Genomic DNA, 27,234 nt, shown 5'->3' with positions numbered 1-27,234 from the left:
TCTCCCTGATGAAGGGAGAGTGAATGCAGGTGAGTCGCCGTGGGAGAAGCTGGCAGCAGGTGAGGGGCTGCCCGGCCACGACTCCAGGGGTAGACAGACAGACACACACACAGGGAAAAAGGGAGAGGAGACACACTGGGAGAAGCAAGAAGGCAGGATCGTAACAGTACCCCCCCCCCCCCCAAAGGTCGCCTCTCGGCGGCCTAGCAGGTCAATCAGTGTGTGTCCGATGGAAGTCATCGATGAGGGACTGGTCCAGAATGAAAGACCGGGGTACCCAGGAGCGTTCCTCCGGCCCATAACCCTCCCAGTCGACCAGGTACTGGAATCCCCTGCCACGACGTCTTATTACGTCCACTAGGTGGCGGACAGCGAAGACAGGATCCCCGTCGAGAAGTTGGGGGGGGGGGGGGGGGGGGGGGGCTCGGTCGGTGGGCACAGAGGGCTAAAGGAGACCGGCTTAAGCTGGGAGACATGGAAGGTGGGATGGATCCTCATGGAATCAGGGAGCTTCAGGGTGACGGCTTGAGGGTTGATGACCTTGACAATTGGGAATGGGCCGATGAACCTGGGGGACAACTTCCGGGATTCAGTCTTTAATGGTATGTTTCTTGTGGAGAGCCAAACTGACTGACCTGGTTGATATGAAGGAGCTGGGGTCCTGTGGCGGTCTGCAGCGCGCTGTTTCACTTCTTGGTTGCACTCGAGGGCTCTAGTGGCCGACTGCCAGATCTCTTTGACCCTCTTTATGTGATCAGCTACGGAGGGAACAGCAATCTCGGCCTCCTGTATAGAAAAGAGAGGTGGCTGATAGTCCAGGGAGACCTCAAAAGGGGAGAGACGGCTGGCTGAAGAGGTGAGCGAGTTGCGGGCGTACTCCACCCAGGGAAGAAGGGAGCTCCGGTCTGTTGGGTTCTCCGCGCAGATGCACCTCAGAGCTGTTTCCAGGTCCTGGTTGGCCCTCTCGGTCTGACCGTTAGATTCCGGATGGGACCCGGAAGTCAGGCTGACCGTGGCCCCCAGAGCCTTAGCGAACGCCTTCCACACTTGAGAGGAGAATTGAGGGCCACGTTCAGAGACGATGTCCGCGGGGATGCCATGCAGACAGAACACGTTATTGACCAACAAATTGGCAGTCTCTAGGGCGGAAGGGAGCTTAGGGAGAGTGATGAAATGTGTAGCCTTGGAGAAACAGTCTACAACAGTGAGAATGGTGGTGTTACCTCGGGAGGGAGGCAGCCCGGTGACGAAGTCCACAGCTATGTGCGACCATGGCCTGCTGGGAACAGGAAGAGGACGGAAAGGCCAGCAGGAGCCTTGTATGATGCCTTGCCGCGGGCACAGGTGGAACAGGCTGCCACGAACTCCCGAGCATTGGCCTCTAACGATGGCCACCAAAAATGACGACGCAGCAAGGAGATGGCAGGAGAGGCGATGGGCGTGAGTCCACTGAAGCACCTGAGAGCGGACAGAGTCAGGGACAAACAGTTTATTGGGAGGGCCATTACCTGGGTCGGGATGCTGGCGCTGTGCCTCTCTGACCACCCCTTCGATCTCCCAGGAGAGGGCAGCGATGATGCGTTCCTGGAGAAGAATGCTTACAGGTTCCCCAGAGTTCTCGGAGGGGGAAAACTGCCTGGAGAGAGCGTCTAGCTTAGTGTTGCGGGAGCCTGGTCTATAGGTGAGGGTAAAGTTGAACCGGCTGAAGAATAATGCCCAGCGGGCCTGACGGGAGTTAAGATGCTTGGCAGACTTGATATATGCAAGGTTTTTGTGGTCGGTCCAGACCACGAATGGTTGTTCCGCCCCCTCCAGCCAGTGTCTCCACTCCTCCAGAGCTAGCTTAACAGCTAGAAGCTCCCGGTTGCCGACATCATAATTGCGCTCTGCGGGAGAGAGATGGCAGGAGAAGAAAGCACACGGGTGAAGACGATTGTCAGACTGGGAGTACTGTAAGAGTACGGCACTGACCCCTGTGTTGGAAGCATCAACCTCAACCATGAATGGTCTGGAGGGGTCAGGTTGAATTAGAACAGGGGTGGATGTGAATGCCTCAGGAATGCCTTGTCAGCCTCCTCTGACCAGTCAAACTTCACTTTGGAAGAAGTTAACTTGGTCAGAGGTAAGGCTATTTTGCTATAGTCCCGGACAAACCTGCGGTAGAAGTTGGCGAAGCCAAGGAAGCGCTGTAACTCCTTCCGGGTCTCCGGGACTGGCCACTCGGCGACGGCCCTGATCTTTTCGGGATCAGCCTTCAGGTTGCCCTCCTGAATTATGAAGCCGAGGAACGAAACAGTGTTAGTATGAAATTCACACTTTTCGGCCTTCACAAATAAGCGGTTCTCTAAGAGACGGGATAGAACCTGCTGAACGTGCGACTCGTGTTCCTCCGGGGACTGGGAAAAGATAAGGATATCGTCTAGATAGACGAAAACGAATCGGTTAAGGAAGTCGCGGAGCACATCATTCATCAGGGCTTGGAACACAGCCGGAACGTTACTGAGACCAAATGGCATGACCAGGTACTCGAAATGTCCCAGAGGTGTGTTGAACGCGGTCTTCCACTCGTCTCCCTCCCTGATACAAACCAGGTGATATGCGTTGCGCAGGTCCAGTTTGGTGAAGATTGAAGCCTGCTGGAGGGAGTCAAAGGCGGAATTAATGAGAGGTAAGTCAATGCAGGGACGGAGGGTTTTGTCTTTCTTGGCCACAAAGAAAAACCCTGCGCCAAGCGGGGAAGTGGAGGGTCTGATAATCCCAGCAGCTAGTGACTCCTGGATGTATCTTTCCATGGCCTCCCTCTCTTGGCGTGACACATTGAAAAGTCGACTGGATGGAAGAGGAGCGCCAGGAAGGAGATCGATGGCGCAGTCGTAGGGACGGTGAGGCAGAAGAGACTGCGACCTCTCCTTGCTGATTACCTCCCCGAGATGATGGTAAGCAGCTGGAACCAGGGAGAGATCCAGTGGCTCGGGAGGTGTGGTAGAGACTCCTTTGTCTCCCCCTGTGGGAGGAATGGCTGAACGGAGAAAATTAGCGTGACACAGAGCACTCCAGCCCAAAATCTTTCCCTGGCTCCAGTCGATCTGAGGGTTGTGTCTCTGAAGCCAGGGATGCCCAAGAACGAGGGGTGAGTGTGGTGAGCGGACAATAAAGAGTGAAATCTCCTCTTGGTGATTTCCGGAGATAGTAAGTCGGATGGGTGCAGTACGGTGTGTTACCTGGGCCATGATCTTTCCGTTGAGAGCGTAGGCCTTGATTGGCTCCTCCAGCTTCTCCAGGACGTAGCCCAGGTCGGCGGACAATTGTTCATCCAGAAGGTTCTCCTCTGCGCCAGAGTCTATGAGAGCCAGACAAGAGAAAACCCCCTCCCCCACACCCAGAGAGGCTCGAGCTTGGAGCTTGCGAGCTTGCGAGCTTTGGGGAGTTCAGAGTTCGGAACGATTGGGCTCGTCAGTAGCCCTGCCTTTTGGCCGAATGGGACAGGCAGGGAGGATATGGCCAGTTTGTCCACAATACACACACTCACCCGCAGCAATCCTTCGCTGGCGTTCCGCGGCGGAAAGCCGTGCTCTGCCGAGCTGCATGGGTTCCTCCCTGTCGGCAGACGGAGGCGGAGAAGCAAGAGGCTGGACTGTCCTGGGCTCCGGAGAGACGGCCGCTGATCTCTGCCAACGGAGTGGCGGCTGTGCAGGGGGATGGGAAGAGCGGCGCCGAGACTGTTCCCTCCTCCGGTTGTCCATCTGAACTGCCATGTCGATGAGTGCGTGTAGATCTGCGGGTTTTTCCCGGGTGGCAAGCTCCTCCTGTAAACACTTAGAGAGTCCATGAAAAAACACACCTTGGAGAGCGATGTCATTCCACCCGGAATCGGCAGCTACGGTAAGGAAGTCTACGGTATAATCAGCAGCAGTTTGAGAGCCCTGGGTTAGCTGGAGCAACCGGCTGGAGGCTCAGCCTCCTCTCAAAATCAGAGTATGCCAGAGAGCTAATGTCCACGGACGAGTTCAGTGCCTCCACCCAAGTCAACGCGTAATGAACGCTGGCGGAAAACAATGCTGCATTGTAACAGAAATCCTTGGCACTTATCCCGAGCGCCGTCAAACGGTTCGGGATTCGTGGCCAAGGAGTCTGGAAGAGCAGGTTCGGACGGGTTGGTCGTAGGCTGCGACGGAGTGGAAAGAAAACTAGATAGGTTAGACATGTGGCGAGACAGATCGGCAACCTGTGCCGCCATATGCTGAGAGGATTCACACAATGCCTGTAACAGCTGCTCATGCTATCCCAGCAGAGTGCCTTGCATAGTCACTGCCTTTCGTATTGGATCTGCTGGGTCCATACTGGCCGGATTATTCTGTTAAGGGTAGCACGGTGGCACAAGTGGTAACACTGTCACCTCACAGCTCGAAGGTCCCTGGTTCGAATCCCGCTGTGGGCGCCGGTGGCGTGTCCTCCACCATGCCTCACAGCTAGAAGGTCCCCGGTTTGAATCCCGCTGTGGGCGCTGGTGGCGTGTCCTCCACCATGCCTTGGTGCCTGCTGCTCGAGGAAAAAGGGGGCCTTTCTGTGTGGAGTTTGCATGTTCTCCCGGTGTTGACCCGGGGTTTCCTCCGTAATAACCCCCACTAAAAACATGCAAGAAGATCACCACCTGACCAATGGTGACGAGAAGGGATGGGTCCCCGGGCGCGGGCACTGGCATCGGCTGGCAGCTGGCAGCCCACTGCTCCTGGTCTGCCGCGGAGGATCGACAGACCGAGGATGGGTCAAATGTGGAAAAAATAATTTCACGGAAGCATGGCATGTGCATGTAGTGTGTGCAACTGTGTGTGATAAATAAAGTACAGTTCTTCTTCTTCTTCTTCTTCTTAAGGGGCTGTACAGCCGGTTGTATTAGGACCCAGAGATGCAGACCCGAAACAGAAATTGTGTAAATCAAAAGCAAATTTATTAATAAAACGGGAAACAGAAAACGCGCTCAACGAGCGGATAATGAACAAACAAAAGACGCACTCAAACGGAGTGGATAAACTGAAGGAGGATTGTAACAAGCCTGACTCGTGGATCTCCATCAAGGACCTCAGTCTGTGGCAGAGTACTCTGTGGAGTTCAGGATGCTGGCAGCCGATGCAGGTTGGAACAAGGAAGCCTTAAGGGCGGCATTTGTTAAGGGGATCAGCGAAAGAGTTAAGGACAATTAGCGTCTCCTGATGATCCCGCAGACTTAGAGGCTCTAGTAGCGCTAGCCATTAGGTTAGACAACTGGTTGCTTGAGTGGTACTGTGAGGGAGGGAGACGAGCCTCTGTTGTGGAGAGTTCCAGGTGCCCTGCAAAGGAGCACTCTTCGTCCCTGTCTCCCTGCCCGGGAGAGGAACCCAACTCATCTCACTCCAGCAGAGAGGTCACATTGGCTCTGCTCCAGGGTTTGTTTGTATCGTGGGGACACGTCTCATCATGTAGTCCAGTGCCCCATTCCAGTTCCATTGCGTGCTTTTTGTCTGCCTCCTTAGTACTATAGTAATTAGTAAATCATAACACTTTTCCTCTATTATATTGTCCCACCTGACAACAGCAACCTGAGCATCCCTCCTCCTCTTTGCCATGGTTACTTGACTGTGCTTTGGAGAGAGTACCTGATTGGTAAACGCCCAGGAACATGTGGGAGATATCACACTAGAAATCAAGACAAAAAAATTCTGACATGCTAGTCTTTGCATCTTGGGTTTGTTCACGATCGGCTATCACTTGGAATACATTGGCCACAACAAAATAATCTGAATATCGGGAAGAATCATGTAGTCTGAATCAAGCATAAAGCCTTCCTCCATTATACTGTAGTGACCAGTATGATAGCTACTGCTGTTTTGCACACTGGGTTCATATTGAGTTGTCATTATGCGTAGGATGTGTGACAGCGGTGAAGGCCTCTACACCTTCCAGACCAGAGAGGGAGAACAGATCTACCAGAGAGTTCACTCTTCTACGCTGGCCATAGCAGAGCAGCACAAGAAGGTCCTGCTGGAGATGGAGAAAAAAAGCAGGGTGACAGCCTGGCTAACACCCAACACACACACACACACACACACACACACACACAAACACACACACACACACACACACACACACACACACACACACACACACACACACACAGAACATAACAGTGGCTTCAAACCAGTCAAAAGATGCAACATTGTTTAATAATGGACTAATCTCAAGTTTTACATTTCAAGTCATTATCCAGTGCAGACTATGCTGACCCCTAGGAGCTCCACATTCACTGAGTGTCTCAGGTTTCTTTGGTAATTTGATTAAATACAAATTTGTTTGGGAATTTACACCACTGAAGTACAACATAAACTAGATATTTCATTAATTCCCTAATTTTGAAAAGGGGAAGTGTGTCAAAAAAATAAATATTTTAAATATTTTAGTTTAATTTATGGTACATATCTTTGTATTTTGTAAAGCAGGTTTCTGTTATTTTATATAAAAGAATGGATAAAATGATGAGGGTGTAATTTGAAAAGTGTTGCTGGTAGTCACAAACCCACAGGGAATTAATGAGTTGAATTCTTAAAGCAACACCAATTTTTTGTTCAAGGTAAATTAAGTTAGTCCAGCCATAAAGATTGCATTCCAATGTAAGTGACTGGGGGCAACAACAATCTCTGAGAGAAGAAGTGAGAGTCTTAATACTGCAGTCATACTCTCCTGACGTGTACAGTGCAGGTAAGTGACAAATTGGGTGTTCCTGATGATACATTGTTCTGTGGCAGCTCTCTACCAATTACTTTGGATACCTGTTAAGCAACTTCCAATCTTTTTATTAATAGCCAATATTACACAAAAAATATTTATAGAGACTGTTAATTGTGTTAATTGTGGTACTTTCTTGAAAGTGCTTATCAGCAGTGCTTTTTTTTTTAAATTCATGATTTTGTGTGCATGTGACTCCCAGTTGATGAGTTCTGTGGGTTCAGAGCCTGGCTCCTACCCCTGCACCCCCACCACTATCCTACCCCGATCTGCCTACTGGCACCACATCACTGGAAACCAGATCGGCATGGACCCTGCCAGTGGTAGGCCACACACCAGCCTTAAGACAATTCATGTCCATGTTTTTTCTTATGTAGGCATCATACCCATTACTGTATCTGTAGTGCATAGCCAAAACATACAACAATAATATATTGCATTTGTATCTTCTTTTTTTTTTGGGGGGGGGGGGGGGGGGGCATCTTTCACTTAGATATACTTTTTTCAAGATTTGCATAAAAAGTGAAAAAACTTTTAAAACAATTAAAGGAGAGTCTGTACTGCCTTAGATTAAAGGGTGGTCCCTACCAATCATGTGATTCACATCTTGAAATTAAAGTACGTTTGTTTTAGTTGATTAAAAACCTGTACCCATTATTTCAAAAAACATAAAATAATTCCAAACTTGAACATCTCATATACACTATTTGAATGATTAACTCTTACTGGCTTTCCCAGAGTGAACAAGTATCAGTCTGAGTGTTAAGTACAAAGCTAGTCAGTAGGGTCAGATGTGCTTAGCTTAGCTTAGCATTAAGACTGGAAGAAAGGGGAAACAGCTAGTGTGGGTCTGTGTAAAGTGGAAAAAAAACCTTTAAAGCTTAAATCAAATTAATTCAAATGTTTCTGTTTGTCTGTAGGTGATGTTGCAGAAGATGATTTGATGTCTACCTGCCTGTCTCCTGAGCACCATGCCACACTGCCTCTGGCAAATACACATGCACGCTCTCGCCCACACATACACACACACTCCCCAACACACTACTACACATAGCCTACACAGGGACATGCACACAGAAGATACGGACAATGAAAAAGACACAGACACAAACATGCCCACATGCATGCAGACACGCAATTCACTGAAAGAAACTCACACTCTCCCTCCTTATGTTAGTTTTACAGCCCAACATTACACCTCACAGGAGATGTTGTAGCTTTGTTACACCTCACAGGAGTTGGACTCACACAGGTGAACTGACCATTCTGAATGCAGGAAGCAGCACATTAAAACTAAATTCTGCAAAAGACTGCAAGGAAATAGAGGAAACAGATATTTGGTGTTTTTTCACACTCTGCCTGGCAGAATGGCACATCGTGCCTACTGATTGAAGTAACGACTGAGAGCTGTCAGTTTGCTTTCAACCACAAATGATGTATTGCATGTTGTCCAACCAGGTCTAAAGGCAAAAGTGTTTCCACCTTTTTCTACTTCACCCATGCCACTCTTGAAAGTGGATGAAAAGCTTTAAGGAGCAGTTTGTCAGGAGTTTTTACTTTACTGGCTACAGGTTTTTATTGAAATTATAATTTTAGCATATCAGTGTCAATACTAGCTCTGGGATCCGTATTTATTATTGTTGGAATCGACCTAGTTTGGCTGCTGCTCATCATTATATGACATCATAAACAATGTGTTTTGACAAAGACATAGAAACTGATGCTACTTTAGTATATATATAGCCTCTAAGTCTAAAGCCACTGAAGTGGATGTTGCCGATTTTCACAATGCACTTGAAGCTATGAGGCAGGAAATGGACTCTGACTTCACTTGGGAAGAAATCAAAACTGCCATTGATTCTTTTCCTAATGGCAAGGCCAGTGGCCCAATCAGATTTGGAATAGAATTTTATCATGCCCATGTACACATAATTGCCCCCTTTTACTCAAGATGGTTAATTCCTCTGTGAAACGTGGAATTTTACCTAATACTTTGTATGATGTTCATACCAGTGATGCCACTAATGTTGTATCCTATCATCCTTTAAGTATGCTAAACAGTGATCAAAAGATTATTGCAAAATTTTTTGACAAACCAATTCAATGAAAACATTTGCAAATTAATCCACCCTGATAAACAGGTTTCTTTCGAGATAGATTCCCCTTCTCTAACACTCAGCGTTCATCAAATATAATGGACTAATGCTAGAGTATTGCCATCATAATATTATTAAAATTTTAGGGCTCCCTAAATTGATTTATCTTTTTGAAATATACCCGTTTCCTCATGTCCTCCTTCTTTACAGTTTTGCTCGTTGCTTGAACACTTTTTTTGCAAAACTTGGCTCATTGTATCAAAACTCTACTCTATTCAACTCTACACGTAAGCAAATAAGACACAACACTGGGAAATAAAGCATTCACATCTATGTCAGACTGAAACTCTGATGACAAAATGATACACACTTGCATCATATGTTCAAGCAATGGGCAAAAACTGTAAAACAATAAACTCAGTCCATCCCTACCTGCAAACACTTAATCTCAAAGTCTCATTCAGATTAAGGATTCTGGTAAGGAGATTTTGGATGAGTTCTATCAATGCTTTTCCCCTCTTTGCTTTAAAAAATGGCAAAATGGAATGGTTTCTTGTCTGTACCTTGAAGAAATGTGGTATACTCTGTCCAATACGCACCCCCCCAAGTTTCTGAAGATGGATACCCTTTACAGAACATATTAGAAGGGAGAGATGTCAATGAGGGAACTAATAATAATTTTTGATTTCATTTTTCTAGCCTTTGTCTTGAGTCTTCCTCAACATTGTTTGGTCTTGGTTCCATAGACTCTGTTTCTGACCCTCAGTCCACTGAAATTTCAGTCATTGCACTTACTGACATGAATATGTAAACTTTTCTGTGAGCAGGCAGTTTGTTTGTTTTATTTTGTTCTACTGTGTCATTCCTATTTATTCATTATAGTTTTATGTGTTGTAAAAAGGGAAACCCTTCTTAAATAAAGTACATATATAAAAAAAATCTGCATTTAATTCTAAGAAAATGTAGTGTTACTAGGGGACTACCTTAATTTGATGTTGCATTCGTTGATAAAATAATGGGGCACCACCTTCCTCAGCTAAGAAGGACTGCAGAAATTAACTGCTATAACGCTGATAAATACTAACGAATGAACTAACAGTAAACCAGTCTGATAATCTGAAGTGTGAACTCTGGATACAGGGATCGTATATATTCAGTTCAAGAGGACACCGTCTAACCAGGACTTATATCAAAATATCATTTATTAAGCAGAATTATGGATAATGAGTGATGTATCATGAATAATAAGACAGAAGATGGGAGGTGATATGACAGAACACACAAGAAACTTATGGCAACACAATGGTAAATAAATTGGCGATAGTGAGAAGTAGTTGTAAGGGGATAATAAGGACGCGAACGTAAAGTTAGGGAATTAACGAGTAGTTGAGAGAACTTGGATAAATTGGCAGTATCTTAACCTCACGGACCAACTCTTATTCAAACCCACTTAGCATGCCTACTTGACTGATGGCATCCCGTGGTGCTCTGCTCCGAACTAACTCGAAGATGCCCAGATGGTCGTCCTTGGCTCGATCTGCTCAGTGGTCTGGTGAAGGCCAAGCGCACCAAGGTGGAGAGCTGATATTGGACGGTGACGTCTCTGGAACTGGTTCTAGAGTGTCGGTTACAGATGAGGGACGGCTCCGGACAGTTGATATCCGGACCAAGGATCAACAGCTGGCTGCAGGGTTTGGTTCGGTTGAGTCCGTGACGGATTATTTTAGGCTGATAGTACAAGTTAAGAGTCTCTTCGATGTCGGGCAAAAACTACAAAATTAGTATTACTTGCCTAAACTTACTGAAGTTAAAACAAAACGTTTGGCTAAACAAAAAGGTTAACTTGAAAATTTGCGGCAAATTATAGGAACACGTCTTCTGAAAAATGAATCACGCTACTCGGTATGGCTTTTGAGTAGCTCGAAGACGGGAAAAACTTAAAGAGCAAAAACGACTGTGCAAAACTAAAAGACAAAACTAAACATAACCTAAGACAAGACGGAGTAACGCGCACTCTGAGTAACGCGCGCACTCTGAGTAACGCACGCACTGTGAGTAACGAGCGCACGCACTGAATTCATGCTGCGGCTGCAGACATTTAAACCTCGCTCCAGAGGCGTGTCTAATGGGCAGGCCGTCGAACATGTGAGACGCTCTGTGACGCGCAATAGCCTCAAGGAGCTGAATTAATACATGAGTCACACGAGGGGCTCATCTGCTTCTCACTATGGTCAATCACATATAATTTCAATAACAAATTTTCAATGACATTTCAACATTGTTCACAGCATGCATCAGGCACTTCCTATGGTTGGGTGACAACATTAAATGATAATCCTGGTACAGTTTCATCCCAACATGAATAATGACTCAATGTATAACTAATACAACAATAAAAGAAATAGAAAGAGATAAAGAAGGAAATAAAGATAAAGAAATTACGAAATAAAGAAATGCAGACGATATTTGCCAAAATGATTATCATCCTTATGATTGTTCCTTAATAAAGGTCTTATAAAGCACAGTCAACTTCAAATCCTACGAACCCTTAGATAATAGGAAGGCTCCATTGCAGAGCCTCAGGCAAATCTTACAACAAAGTTAGATTCACAGCTTGTCATGGAACATGAGAGAACATGGGCATCATATAGATCATGGGTTTAGCCATGTGAATATGTCCATTGTTGAGTTGTACAGAGATGCAATTGTCAGGTATACCAAGAAACAAAGTCCTCTGGCTTACAAACAGTTCATTTTAAGGTTGGCTACTTTGCAACCCATCAGCAGACTCGGTTTGGGGATTCAGTTGAAGCCTGGCCTTTGTTCTTCCCAGCCAGCTTTACTTCCTTAGGGCTATTGGGGGACCATTAGCATTGACATGGGACATCCTGTTTCTCTTCAAAATCACACTTCATTATGAGCATTCTAGATGGTCTATAGTTCAATCAGTTAGACTGGTTTCCAGTCAGAGAGGGTAAGAGAAGGTCAGTTAGATGCTAGTTCTGCTACAAAAATATTCATAAATAATCACAAATTCTTGGAAATTTTACTTTCTATATTTCTTTCTTTTTTTTTTTTCCACTGTGCCAAGACTTCATGGCAGGCTTTTCACCCCACCTTGTGGCCATTTTGAAGCGGTGTAAACACTTTTGCATTGTGTTTGATGGTACATCATCAAACCTTGTCAATTCAAAACAATCTTTTTACCAAGCTATATGGCTTGATTTGATGAATGTGAAATGCAAAATTTTGGTTAAATTTCCAGTGTTTTTTAAGTGATGTGTATACTGTAGAAGGCTGGAGTTCCAAATGAGATTAATGGAAATAAGTCCCAGTGTTAAATTGAATACTGCAAGGACCAGGACAGTATGGTGCCATGAAAACACCGCATGGACTATGCTATCATTGGAAATCCAAGGATTCCTATGTGGAAAGTTCCAAGTGCACCAGTACCAGCTGACACACTTGTATGAACAACACTTGATAATTTCAATGTATGTCTTTGGTCCACTCGGTGGATAAATTTTTATGGACTGGTTTCTGTACTTAAACCAATATTCACTCTTAGAGCTTCAGACTTTCTCTGGCATGTGTCCTATTATACCTCCTAGTAGCCACATGCTTGTGTTGAGCTACATTTGCACAGCATTGTTATTTTCTTACATTATTCAAGGGTTAGACTAAGAGGAGGGGCTTACAATGCAGAGGTCAACATATTTGAATTTTTGATACATTTGGACTGAACTTGCCAATACCTGATATTCAATGTCCTTACATTTGACCCCTTGAATGCTAGATATGAATTATTCCATAACAGTTTCTTTCTTACAAGAGCAACAAAACCCTGAATACTGATACCCTCCCAAAACACTGGAGAAAAATAGGGGCAAGAAAGACAGAGAAGTCAGGCAATCAGGCAGGCTTAAAACAAACCCCCTAGTTAGCCCAACTTATTTGGAAGACACAAAATGGAGACACACAGTAAGATTACAACTGTTCAATTTTGAAAAATGTTTAGAGTTCTGTTACTGAGCTGAACCTGAATCTGATTCCAACAGAGTATCAAGTTTTGGACTGATGTTGGGTCATTTTAGCGGATAAAGTTTGGGGCTTGGGTCTGTATTGGGTTTGGTTATTTTCAGATTAAATTTATTTAAACTATTTATCTCTCTCACTTGCAGTTGTCTGCTTCCATGTGTGTCATGTGTTTTAACAAGATATACACTGTCAAGTGAGGAAAGCCTTTAGGCAGCCAATGTGTTGTGTGAACTAACAGTCAATGGATGAAATAAACTAAAAATTTAGTTTTGGGTCATGTTTGAGTCTCAAATTTGACAATACCAGTTGGGTTCAACCAGGTAATTTGTGAAGGATGCGAGTAGAGACTACGTTCTGGTCTCAATTTCAGGTCCAAGCCGAACTCTATTGTAGCTATGAGCACACAGTTTTCAAACAGTAATTGTTGCCAACAATTCAAGCAGCCTAGCTTTCAATTTTACCACCAATCAATGTAGCTTAGATTATCTCATTAGTGTGTTAGCTTCTTAACAAGCTGTCTGGTCATCTAAATGCAAGTTGTTTTTGTTGCAGTTCATGTTCCAACATGTCATTAATGAGTTTGGTGGACACCGGGTTAAAATTATAAAATGTTAAGTAATTTCTGAAAGTTTGAAAATAAGTTGTAAGAGAGCAGAATTATCTTTCAATGATGTCCTCATTCACAAGGGGTGTAGTTTTATCAACATGTTTGAAAGTCAGTCTTCCCATAAATGCATTAGTGATCATATTATTACCTTATTGTCACAGCTTATCATAATCAGAAGAGAGACACTGAACCAGACCTATGTCTGATCTTTGTATGGGCAGCACGTATCTATCTACATTTTCTTGTGGCACTCCAGCATGAATGATTCTGAGGGTAATCGATTTACAGTCTTACCATTATAACCTTAAACTTCCCCTTTACATACCTTGCTTCCTACCACTGAACTTGGGATTATCCCAAAGCTGTCTGATTGACTGTTTCAGGAGGCTGTCAAAGGAGAAAGACAGAAAACTGACCGTTTCATCAAATCAGCTTGACTTTGCGACATACTGCCTTTGCCTTTGCCTTTACCTATTCATTTTGTAGGGATTGGGGATTTTGTAGGTGAGCTAGTGGTGGGAGGAGATGATTGGCGTGCGAAGAAAGGCTCATATGGGAGGTCATCCTTTGATTGCTGCCTTTTGATTGAGTCATAAGGGTTTGAGACTGTGGAGATTTTGCCACAACAATGTGACATCTGGAAAGACACTGACCACCTTTACGCCATTATAAAATGCCTTGTATCTGGATTGTGTCTCGATCTGAGTAAGCATGATTAATGCTGTAATCCTTGTCAATTTACATTTCATAGTTTATGGTTTTTATGTCATTTTAACATGACAGGGCTAAGCATTCTGTTGATTGTTTACATTATGTAAATTGAGTATTGTGTGTAGATGTGTTTTGTGTACTTACATACTGTATAACTTTGTTCCCTCTTCGCATAGTCTCACACATATTATATTTATTTCATATGAAATGTCTGTCTGTGTATCTGCGTGTGTGTGTGTGTGAGAGAGAGAGAGAGAGAGAGAGAGAGAGACAGAGAAAGAGACAGAGAGAGAGTTAGAGAGGCATGAGGGATTATCGAAATGTGTTTATTTAAAATGTAGACACCATGTGTTTCTACCTTGCAATGTTCAGTCCATACTTTGTCAGTGTGGCTTCATTTTTGGTTCACCCTCTTGACATCTGCACTGTCCCCACTTACAGAACGATTTTGGTATTAATTTAATTAATCATTGTCAAGTCTTCTATGGTGCTGTTTTTGTTTGTTTTGATAAGAAATATAGCAGGAGGAACCTTACAGAGAGCTGTTTCATAAAGAAGGGCTCATTGCGAAAAGCCTGCCTTGAATGAGCAAAATAAACTAAACTATGATCAAGTTGTTTCATAAAGGAAGCTTGGAGCTAACGAGACTAAATCAAATCTGAACAGCATGTTCATGACTCTGAAACACAGGCCTGAAACATCAAGCACAGATTATGTCAATAAAGAAAAAACACATGTAAAGACAAAACTGGGATGTTCACAGCAACAGAGCAGCACCTTTTAAACAGATAATATTAGGAATGATATTAAAGCAAAAAAAAACAAGCAAAACTGTTGGCATAAACAAAGGAAAGGAGCATGTTGCAGACCAGCTGGGAAGTCAGACTCTATTACACACAGAGATGAAGTCAGAATCCATGAACTCTCCTGTTAGCTCAGTTTGTTGCAGCTCTCTGCTTGTAATCATGCCATCTTTGTTTCAGATACTATTATTTAAATTTTGGGGGTATTGTAACTGCCGCACAGGATGCAACATGGCAATACAACATAATTAACTTTTATTTATCAAATAGGGCCAAAAATAAGATAATTTGCAGTTTCTAAGAAAACAAGTGACATAATAGCTTTTGTATGATGATGGAAGTACTGTTAAAATAGCTTCAGACTGGTTGTCTGTCTGTCAATATTTTTGATACTATCATTACTTTTCATTTAGTTTCTGTAGCCTACTCAAACAGCCTAGAACAAAACAAGACTGAAGTCTATAACTGAAGGTACATAGCAGCTTTGAGCTAATTGCTAATGTATATATGCTATTAAGGTTACAGTGACAATGCTAACCTGCTGTTTATTGGGTATTGATTTCCATTTTTACTGTGTTGGTTTAGCATCTTAGTATGCTAAAGTTTGCTGTGGCTCATTGGAATGTCATTCATTTTGCAGGTATTTATTGAGAAACCAAAGTATCAGACAAGTTGAAATTTTAACTTAAAGATTGCACAAATGAAAATGATCACCATCTGTAACAACATGAACATGACTGTCTGTACTGCTGGTGGCACTTCAGAGGATCATCAAGGTTAGTAGGATACATGATCTAGAAACTTTGAATGTCAGCACCAAATCTATGCTAGTCCATCCAAAAGATTTTCAATTTGTTAAAATTTGAGGACCACCAAAGTCATTAGGATCCATTAGGGGGCCATGAATGCCTATGCAGAATTTCATGGCTATCCGTCATATTTGTTGAGATATTTCAGTCTGGAACAAAGTGGTGGACTGTCCAAATCTCTTTTATGAGACAGAATTTCCTGGAAACAAGCCTGCTTTGCTGAGGTATGTCTAGCTTTACTGGTGATTTTGCTTTATGAAACACTTCTGTGAGCATATAAGTAAGTAATAAGTAATAAGGAAAAGGTTATGCTGTGTGTGTGTGTGTGTGTGTGTGTGTGTGTGTGTGTGTGTGTGTGTGTGTGTGTGTGTGTGTGTGAGAGAGAGAGAGAGAGAGAGAGAGAGAGAGAGAGAGAGAGAGAGAGAGAGAGAGACCTGGTATTTATCACGTTGTGGGGACAAAAATCTGTTTACACAGTCACATTGTGGGGACTCACCTGCCTTATGGGGACAAAATGCAGGACCCCTTAATGTAAATGATTAAATTTTAGGATGAAAACTGAGGCTAGGGTTACGGGTTAGGTAAGGTTAGGTTAGGTTTAGGGTTAGGAACAGGCAGATAGTGGTTATGGTTAAGCTTTGGTAGGATTAGGGTAGGGCTCCAAGAAATTAATGTAAGTCCATGTCCCTACAAGTGATAAAAACACAACGTGTGTGTGTGTGTGTGTGTGTGTGTGTGTGTGTGTGTGTGTGTGTGTGTGTGTGTGTGTGTGCTTGTGTGTATGTGTATGTGTGCTTATGATTGTAGTGTTATCGCAATTCTAGTGTCAATTGTCACTAATGGCTTCAACCTCCTCTTTGCTTTGCAACCGAAATGTTGTTTTCACCCATTTACATGGTCTACACCAAGTGCATGTTTTGTAGAAAATAAAGTACATTACTTACTCAAAAGTGTAACTCTCCATTTTATGCTCTGCCGTTTCCTTTTTGAAAATTAGTGTTACATGTAAAATAGTATATAAGTTGAAGTTAAAGTCTGTGTTCACCTGGTGTTTCAACTGATTCATTTCTTTTGGGGTTGAATCACAGTTGTTGCCCGTTGCTTGAACACTTTTTGTAAAACTTGGTTCATTGTGTCAAAACTCTACACACAAGCAAATAAGACACAACACTGGGAAATAAAGCATTCACATCTATGTCAAACTGAAACTCTGCGATCAAAACCTAACAATCCTTTGTCAAAATGTCACTCTGATGACAAAATGATACACACTTGCATCATGAATACACTTTCAGATTAGCAGCAGTTTTATATAAAGTACACACTAGTGTACTAAACAACACTGCAGGGTTAACCCTAACAACCTAAAATGAAAAGTACTGAAAAAGAAAACAAACTGCAGCAGTAACATGCATTGATACATGTTACAGTTTTTGCACATTGCTTGAGCACTGCTGACAAATGCTTGGACCAAAGTAACAAAACTTGAAGTTTTTGTTACTTTACCTTAAACACAGTGTAACCATACCCTAAACAAAAGTGCTGCTTTGCACTTTAGTTGCAATTCTGCAACACACTTGCTCGTGACTGCACACTATTTCATATATAAGACATTTGGAGAAATCTCAGGGTGCCATTGGGAAACACATCCATTCAAAATACAAAACACATTGGGTAATTGGAAATACTTACAAACTGAACATCAACCAGCCACAAATAGGCCTCAGCTAAGCAATAGTTGGCTAACGCTCCTTTTGCAACAAAAATTGGTAGTTCTGCGAAACATACAGTACAGTATAGGGTGAGGGTTATTTTTGTTTTATTTTCTCTTTACTGCATGTACTGTACTGTAAAGTATAGTACTGTAATGCACAGTATTGAGTTGTAATTCTATTAAGTAGTTTTCATTTTTGGTTATTTTGAAAACCTTTGCTGGAGAAAACATAACAACTGTGTAACAAACAGTGTTGCATTGAGCTTCACAGAATGCTCTGAGAAACTGAATAAAAACAGTGAAAATGAAAGACTGCAGTGAGTTGCTGCTAATCTTAAAGTGTATTTGTATGATGCAAGTGTGTATCATTTTGTCATCAGAGTGACATTTTGACAAAGGATTGTTTTGATCACAGAGTTTCAGTTTGACATAGATGTGAATACTTTATTTCCCAGCGTTGTGTCTTATTTGCTTGTGTGTAGAGTTTTGACAAAATAAGCCAAGTTTTGCACAAAGTGTTCAAGCAACGAGCAAAAACTGTAATCAACGTTTGAACAATGACTGGAGTAATTCATCCATTCTCATGTGGAGGGCAGCAATGTGCTCAGGAGCGTTTATACTCTCAAAGAATCAGAAGAAGACGAAGATAGTTGGCAACGTGTCATATTTCTCCAGTCCGTGTTACACAGAGGAAGCAGCGCGACCGATTAATGACGGCTCGATAGAGAACTATACCTAACCGCACAGTTGTAAAATCGTTCTACCTGCACAAGCTTACCATCACATCCTAAACTATTTACACTGAACTCCTGGTTTGCTAACGCGACGTCACTGTTCTATCGTAAACTGCCAAGGAAATGGGACGGAAAGTTACTCTTGCAACATGCTCCTTAAATCAGTGGGCTTTGGACTTTGAAGGCAACTTGGAGAGAATACTAAAGAGTAAGTCGGACTATTACTAGCGCATAGCTGCGCATTTGAAGCTATTTCAGCAGTAATGTATCACTTAGCCTATAGACTGCTCTGCTGCGAGGTGTTAAGAGTGACAACAATGGTCAGCCGATTCCCTTAAGACGGCAAAATCAGACTTTTTGTTTCCGGAGGCATGAAAGTATAAACACAGATCATTTGGAGGAGATACTAACATGGAGGTAAAATATGCTCCAAATACTTAGTATAGCTGAAATGCAGAGGATGAATTTCCATATCAGTAAATGACAACACACACACACACACACACACACACACACACACACACACACACACACACACACACACACACACACACACACAGCTATGTGAATGAATAATTTGTGGGCTGATGTTTTCTACAGATTTTCAAATCTGAGTTTGATAAATCTTACCTGATACTATTATTGACAGGAAATGTAGGCATAAAAAGTAAACAAAAATCAACTGAGATCCTAACTGAGGTTAAGACATCCAAAGGAGCTGTAGTGAGAGAACTGGGTTAGACCAGGGCAAGCTAGAATGTTGACCTGATTATATGTGTATCATTTTCATGTCAAAATGTAGCCATAATTGGTTTTACAGAATAGAGTGTAAGACAGGGTCCATATGCAATGACAACTGGCACTCTTCAACTCCATCACCTGTAAAACCCACAAAGTGTGTGTATAGCTCTGAACTTTACAGTGCCTTTGAATTAAATCAAAGTAGATTTGGCTTTTTTGATTCTGATTGACAGAAAAATAAGAGTCTTGTGTCAACTTGAAATCAGATCTCCAAAAATGACCTAAATTAATTCCAAATATGGATGGAGAAAAAAAGGATGGATGAAAACATAATTAAGCCTGAAGTCTTATTTCATTGTGGTCCTCTTTTATCACACGTAACACAACCAAGGATAAAAACAAAATAACAAAACAAGCAAAAACAATATTAACATGTAAATGAAATTAGCAGACGCAAGGTAGCTATGTCCATACGCTCATGTTTTCTTGGTCATGAAAAATTAATTGCAAGTTGAAAGATGTATATGTTACTTGTAACCATTTCTTCAAGGGCACTTCAAACATGCTCTGTGAAACATTTTTATTCCACTGTACTGCTGCTCTGCAGAGACATTTGTAGTAGTGAAATCGTTATACCTGCACAAGCTTATCGTCATATCCTAAATCATTTACACTGACCTCCTGGTTTGTTTACGCGATGTAATCACTGTTTTATCGCAAACTGTCAAGGAAATGGGATGGAAAGTTACTCTTGCAACATGCTCCTTAAATAAATGGGCTTTGGACTTTGAAAGCTCATTGATTTAATTCAGTTAGTATTTTGCTACCAGACTTTAACCAGTTTGCGTCATCTTAACATAGATGTCCTTTTTCCACCTTTAACTAGTTCACCTTTTCAAATGTTGAGTGACTTCTAATATTACCCATATTAATTTACTTTGCTGTCTAGAAAAATAGCTTGTTTGGCTAGAAACTTCTTGCTTTGAATTATCTTGATGAGGCTTTTAAAGCCATATTTTCACCTGATAAAAATCTGTCTAAGATGCAGCCTAGATAATTTGCATTGTTCTTAGCAGTTGCATGGAACTCTCCAACTTTCACCTTTAAACATGGTGACCTTGTTAATTTTATATTAGAACCTAAACGAATCACTTCCCAAGTGTAGGGACAGTCTATAATCTAATAGCTAATAGTTCCTCTTTAGGAGTGTTCTCAGCCACTGTTTTATCTTTATGCACTACCAATAAACATAATCATCAGCATATAAAAACGATCACATGATGTACCTGCAGTGCAGTCATTTTCATATAATCCAAAGAATGGAGGACCCAGTGTACTACCCTGTGGTACCCCATATTACATGATTTTTGACACTGAAATTTAAATGTCAACTGTTTGAGTACAATTTAGTAGGTAAGGCTGCATCTAATTTAGTGTCAGGCCACTGAAACCCATGGCTCTCTTTCATTAATAAAATGCTATGATCGACTGTATCAGATGCTTTCTGTAAATCCAGCATGAGCACACCACAAAACTTCATTCACTTCTCCTCAAATAAGGTCTGTTCGATACAGCAAGTATATTTCAGTACAATGAGTTTTTCTAAAACGGATTACAGCCCATGTAATCGGTTAATGTCTGAAAAACATTAATTTATCTGTTATTGTAGGATTTTTTCAACTATCTTTGTAAGAGCACTTGGAACGGATACAGGTCTGTGGTTACTTGGGTTGCATTTGCTTCCTTTTTCATGTAATGGAATAACTCTTGCCATTTTTACCTTATCTGGCTATCTCCCTGACTGAACAGACACATGAATTATGTGCACCATGAAAGGAGTGATCATTTCTGCAGCATCTTAAAGAAATCTTGCTGCTAAATGATCAAATCCAGTGCCTTTAGCACATTTTAATTCACTAAGCATTCTAAGAACAGCACCATCAGAAACATCAAAGAAAGCACAAGGTTTTTCTCCATTCTTATGATTGTGTAATATCTCTCAGAATTGCCAAGCCATGTTTCAGAAAATGATAAAATTTCTCGAGTATATACTTGAGCAGCAGGAGATATAAATTAAAAGTTGCTTCTTCTTTTGGTATAGCTAGCTCACATTTATGGACATTTACAGAATTTAGGAATCAAGCAATGTAAACCAGTCAGTCAGGTTTTAGTCAAAGATTAAATGGCATAGCAGATATGTTCAGTTTCTTTTGTTTACTTTTAATGTCCTGAAGCCTCTCACTAAATGCCTGAAGGAGTTTTCACACTCCTCAGCATATTCAGATGTCATAGCAGACTTTTGTTCCTTCTTAGCTATTAGCTTACTCACCACAAAACTTGCCTGCATAACACTGTGTCTATCAGAATATGGTCTTGTGGAAGCTGCTTGTTTGGCCACCCAAATTCTGCCCAAGAGCACTGACTTAATTTACTCTTGAGATTGACCTTTTCCATCACTGCAAGCTCGTCTGCACAAACTAACATAGCCTTTTACTTTACCAACCCTCATGTTTTTTTTTTCTGGGATTTTCCCAGCTTTGACAGCCTAGATAGGCTCCGGCCCCCCCGCAACCCCGAAAGGGATAAGCGGCATAGAAAATGGATGGATGGATGGATTTTCCCATCTTTTATCCTTCTCTCCTGCTTTCCTCCCATTTAAATATTCTCCCATAAATCTCTATTTTTAACTTTTCCACCAAAATAAAAAGAATAAATTCCCTCTGACGTTGGCTGGAATAATAACCGTAAGTGCTGAATTTAGATGCCACTTTGTGTTTGCATTTATATGCTGTGGGATTTTCACAGGATTTCACTTTCAACCAGGAATCTGGTTCTGACCACGTAACATTATTCACTTATTTTATGAAGGAATGAAAATTAGTCATCCCAGTCTTTCTTGCTTTGATGTTTTAAAGCAAGTGGTTGCCTAGTGGGGATTTTATTCACTGTTTATCTTCTTGTCTAAGTCTAAGGGGTTTGTTGACAGTGGTAAGAGTGGTGGGCAATATTCAATTCAATTCAATTCAATTCAATTCAATTCAATTCAATTTTATTTGTATAGCGCCAAATCACAACAGAAGTTGTCTCAGGACACTTTCCATATAGAGCTGGTACAAACCAAGCTCTTTTATCTACAGAAAACCAACAATGTGAAACACAAAGTGTTATGAGTTATGTTTAATTTTGTGTGTATCTGATACACCAACATGTAGTATTTAGTGAGATATCTTTGAAACCTCTCTTTTCCACAGTCGTCTCCCACTAAAATGGCACACCTAACCAACAGAAGCTGGTAGGGAGTTGAGGAGTCAAAATCTAACATTTGTATGCATGGAAAACTGAATAACTGAATTAATATATATTTTTCATCTCCTCTAATAGATAATAGATAAACAGAGATTTTGGTAGTTTTTTCAGTTTGTACAGCTTTCCCAGACTGAAACTGAAAATGTTTGCACAATTCATTTAACAGCTATGAACATGCAGTAACAGTGTGAACTGTCTTACCTTAAAACGAGCATAAAATATACAGCTCCTTCTAGTGCTTTGCACACTGCAAAATCTGGGCTCTGACTTGATCACTAGAGCCAAAAGCTAATTCTGCACTCTGACCTAACCTAGAGGCTTCTGTCTTGAGATTATTTCCACCGATTACTTTTGTGGTTTGTGCACTTGAAACCAACTTTTCATCCTGATCTAACTATAAACTCTTGTGATAATCCTGCCTCTCTGTGTTTTTCTCTGCAGGTATTGAGATTGCTAAGACTCGTGGAGCAAAATACAGACTGGGCCCAGAGCTGGAGATATGGTATGATGGGAGAAGTATTCATTATTTTCCAAGACACTTGCTTAGTTTATTCCTGTATTAAAATGTCATAATATTATCTTTTCCAAAATTGTTTTGGTTCAAAGCATCATCTTTAGAACTACTGGACTTACAGCAATAAAACATAGTCAGTGCCTTGTAGCTCAGAGTTTTTATAAGGTACTAACACTGCCAAGAGTTTGGAGGTTCAGTTTTGCTTTACTTAGCTGACATGTCTTTTGTAATTCACTACATTTTTACAGTGGGTATGGCTGTGCAGATCACTTCTATGAGTCAGACACATTGCTCCACAGCTTTGAGGTCCTGAGGAAGCTCCTGGAATCTCCCATCACCCAGGACATCATTTGTGACGTGGGAATGTGGGTATAACCTTCAGACGGTTAGACTAGTCCTAAAGCACTATTCACTCTTGCAGCCCTGTCTAAACATTGGGCATCACATTGTGTTTTGCAGATCTCCAGCTGAATATCTAGTGGCAACATTTGAAAGTTTATTTCATATCAAAAGTTTTAATAACAGTTGCCGCACTGCACAATGCTGTGACGATAAATATTTTCTGTTTGTAATCAGTTTAAATGAAAAACAACAGTAATCAGTCACTATTAATGGATAAGAGGATTGATCAGAGCATTTCACATTTGCAGCTCCCATTTCTGAACTGAAATGGACAGGACAATTTTGTTTCTACCTAAAAAAAAAAATCTTGTGTATAGGTGTGTTCTGTTTGATGTCACATTTTATAATGTGTTTTGGATTCTGTTCCTCAGGCCCATCATGCATCATAATGTGCGCTACAACTGTCGGGTCCTGTTCCTCAACAGGTATATCAGCGCATCAGTCCAATCTGATAAATGTCATGATTAAATAAGTTTCTATAATTTCACTGGACAAAATGTTCAGTTGGAACATAATGGTTAGGTTAGGGTTATGATCACTCAGGATTTTGCATTTTCCTTCCTCGCTGTAGAAAAATACTGCTGATAAGACCTAAAATGCTGATGGCCAATCATGGAAACTACAGAGAGATACGCTGGTTCTCACCATGGAACCAGTTAAGGTTGGTCATCACTCAGAGGTCTACCATAGACTGCGTGGCTCTGATATTTTAAGCCCTTCTTATTACTCTGTCTCTCTATCTTTGTGAGAACATTTATTGTTGAATATGAATTATGTTTGCAAATTATTTCATATATTTATTACTTTCATTTGCAATGAATTTTACACTTCATATTCTGTTTGTTAGAGTGTAACCTGGGCAATACAAGATGTTCTCTACATAGAACTCTCCCAATGGAGTGCTGCAGGGATGGATAGAACTTTGTCATCTTCAGAACTATAAATGAATCACACCACAGTGCCATGACTTTAGTGTCACCACCACTAACCTTTCTGCAGCACTATACTATACACGCATACAATTAAAGTAGGAACGTTTGAGTTTGAATAGTTTTCAAGGGCACCAGTATAAACACAACAAGGTTGTAAAGGCGGACTAATGACTAGATGAGTGTTTGGCCTGGTGGCATTTAATGTCCCTGACTGCCTCTGTCTCGTGTAGCCACTTGTTACCAACCGCCTTTTTTAAGACACTTAAAAGCCTCTAAATTTGTGAGAATGGTATTTTCTGACCTATTTATTTGAGGTTGTAGAACAAAAGGGGGAAAATCTCTTAAGGTTGTGTTAACCGCAGACCTTTCAGGCATCTAACCAAAAACCTATTCAAAACACCCATTGACCTTGAGAAGAAGAAACTGCAAGTGCACCAATGCTGACTCATTTCCGGCCTTTAGAACTCATTCTTGCTGCACTCTATTATAAAACTTTATATTATTGACATTAAACAAAATGAGGAGTTATTAAATGGAACTATCTACAACCCAGATTCCAAAAGATTGGGGATGCTGTGTAAAACATAAGTAAAAACAGCATGCAGTCATTTGCAATTGAACTGCGTTTACCAACAACGGTTTTACCAAGCGTTGCTGAACCCTTATATTGATATCCTTAATACCATCATGTGTTTCACAAAGGAATGCCAGTATTTCAGAAAATCTGCTTTTCTTACCCATAGTCAGATGAGGAGGTCAGTATTGATTTCATGTTATTTTGTCCATGACAGAGAAACAGCAGGTTTAGATTAGCACAAAGACCAGAGGCAAGGGGGAACCATTAGCTCCTATCAATAGTTAGAAAACACCTGCTTACATCTGCAAAGCTGTCTTATTGACATAATGTATCTTGTTAGCTAGCAGGCACCAATGCATTCAACAGTCAACTAAGTTTTATTCATATGTGGGACACTGATCAAACCTGGCAACCCCAATATTAGGACAGGACTAACTAACTGCAACTAAAACCACAATATCACATATTTTATATTGACACAAGTTAAATACACAAGTTACACTTAAATATAACCATATTAGAGTTGGTCAATAACAACCGTTTTTTTTGTTTGTTTGTTTGTTTTTTTTTTACTTTTGTAAAAGCTAAGCTACCAGTGTCCCCATGATTGAGGTTTTTGAGCTAAGCTAGGTTCCAAAATGCTGGTAATGTTTCTGTAAGACCAAAACTCTGATTCAATTTTTATTACCACTATTTTCCTTCACATGGATGGTAATTAAGGCACTTGTCTTCTTACTTTTTTTTTTAAGGCAAGTGGAGGAGTATTTCCTGCCCAGAATGATCCAGGAGGTAACAGGGCAGGTAAACAAACAAACAAACAAACAAACAAACAAACAAAAAAAATCCAGTCATCATCTGAGTTTAGCTGAGACGTTGATCAATTACAAGAAAACCTAGGCCTTAATCAATGAAAACATAAACTAGGAGAAGGCAAGTGTTTTTTTTATTCCATTTTCTCTGTGTTCAACAGGATACAGTCCCTTTCGGTGACTGTGTACTATCCACAAAGGACACCTGCATTGGCAGTGAGATATGCGCCGAGCTCTGGAACCCCAGAAGGTAGAGCAACAGAGAATTATACAGGGCAGGGGTGTCCAAAATGAGGGCCAAAACTGAAACTGGTGGGCCCTGGGTTAAAAGCCAACGCTTACTGCATTCTTTTGTGTTGTTAAGATGCAAAATGGTGGTAGGATCCCAAGGTCCCTTTACTTAACTTCCTGTGTAACTCTGCCCACTGTGCCCCGATTCTGAAAAATAATTAATAATTACGGATCCTAGTATTTACAGAGTATTTTTACATCACAAAAAATAGACATTGATCTTGACATTTTACGATTTTTTACAGTGATTTATAGTATAATTTATTATTTACTTATTTAAGTTAATTTTTCTACTTTTTTCTTTTCTTTTGTTTTTGTTGCTCTCTTGTCCTCAGCCCCCATATTCAGATGGGTCTGGATGGGGTTGAAATCTTTACTAATTCGTCTGCCAGCCACCACGAGCTTCGCAAAGCTGACCAAAGAGTCAACTTGGTCAAGTCAGCCACCACCAAGGTATACTTTAACTAAGAGTCCTCAAACATTTTCTGGTCTATTCATGTGTCATGAAAAATGTATGATTTTCTTCAGTACAAATGTACATATCTTGTTTAAGACTTTGTAGAACACAAAAAATGGTTTTGAAGTTCAATTTACAGGTAGTGGGGAAACAAATGCAATATTAGCCCAGAAAATGAGCAATTCAAATATATTGCTTAAGTAATTCATATCTACGAGCACCTTACTAGAACACAATATTGTTTTTTGTTTTCATTTGTCACCCATCCTTATCACATAGACAGTGCAAGGCAGAGATCACTAGAGGGCAGCATTGTACCACAAATACAGAACATAGTACCATCATAGCATCCTTTATTTTAGCACATTTTCTGCTTTGAGTATGTAGTAGTTTGACTGACTGCATTCAGTATATTGGTGGTGTTGTTCCAGAGTGGAGGTATCTACCTGTATGCCAACCAGAGGGGCTGTGATGGAGACCGTGTGTACTACGATGGTTGTGCCATGGTGGCCATCAATGGAGACATTGTGGCAGAGGGAGCACAGTTCTCCCTTGATGATGTGGTATGGACATGAAAAGAACCAGACCCAGCTCAGAACATACCTGCGAATAAATCTTTATGCACTTGAAAATCAGAAACGATTATGAGTGTTTACTGCAACTTGAAGTGAGAACAGATGAAGTACTTTTGTGTTTAGAGGTTTCCTGTGTGTCCGGGTGTATTGGGTGGGTGCTGTTTAACTCACACCAAAAGACAGCAAGCAGATAACATTTCTGATTCACATGAGAGCCAGACTAATCTGTGTTTTTTTGTGTGTCTCTGTGTCTTTCTTTGTGTTGAAGGAGGTGATTACAGCAACTCTTGACCTTGAGGATGTGCGTAGCTACAGAGGAGAAATATGCCAGCCAAGCATGGTGAGAAAGCAACACCTTC

At 41.5% G+C, this 27,234-nt stretch overlaps 2 protein-coding genes across 2 annotated transcripts in view; both read left to right on the top strand.

The window, feature by feature from the left end:
- dok4 (docking protein 4) overlaps positions 1-7,926 on the top strand; it is a 193,113-nt gene extending 185,187 nt beyond the window's left edge. The window contains exons 7-9 of the mRNA XM_070961092.1: positions 5,904-6,042; positions 6,962-7,082; positions 7,680-7,926. Coding sequence (XP_070817193.1) covers positions 5,904-6,042; positions 6,962-7,082; positions 7,680-7,813 — 394 coding nt within the window. The 3' untranslated portion in view covers positions 7,814-7,926. The remainder of the gene's footprint in view (positions 1-5,903; positions 6,043-6,961; positions 7,083-7,679) is intronic.
- Positions 7,927-18,185: 10,259 nt separating this feature from the next.
- The window catches only part of LOC139330273 (glutamine-dependent NAD(+) synthetase-like), a 32,095-nt gene continuing 23,046 nt past the window's right edge, over positions 18,186-27,234 (top strand). Inside the window, exons 1-10 of the mRNA XM_070961103.1 lie at positions 18,186-18,479; positions 22,760-22,820; positions 23,081-23,197; positions 23,606-23,659; positions 23,806-23,895; positions 25,493-25,544; positions 25,714-25,802; positions 26,179-26,296; positions 26,732-26,863; positions 27,144-27,215. Of these exons, the coding sequence (XP_070817204.1) occupies positions 18,395-18,479; positions 22,760-22,820; positions 23,081-23,197; positions 23,606-23,659; positions 23,806-23,895; positions 25,493-25,544; positions 25,714-25,802; positions 26,179-26,296; positions 26,732-26,863; positions 27,144-27,215 (870 nt within the window). The 5' untranslated portion in view covers positions 18,186-18,394. The remainder of the gene's footprint in view (positions 18,480-22,759; positions 22,821-23,080; positions 23,198-23,605; positions 23,660-23,805; positions 23,896-25,492; positions 25,545-25,713; positions 25,803-26,178; positions 26,297-26,731; positions 26,864-27,143; positions 27,216-27,234) is intronic.

This window comes from Chaetodon trifascialis, chromosome 1 (genome assembly GCF_039877785.1).
Source record: "Chaetodon trifascialis isolate fChaTrf1 chromosome 1, fChaTrf1.hap1, whole genome shotgun sequence".
NCBI lineage: Eukaryota > Metazoa > Chordata > Actinopteri > Chaetodontiformes > Chaetodontidae > Chaetodon > Chaetodon trifascialis.
This window is presented reverse-complemented; position numbering and strand designations above follow the sequence as displayed.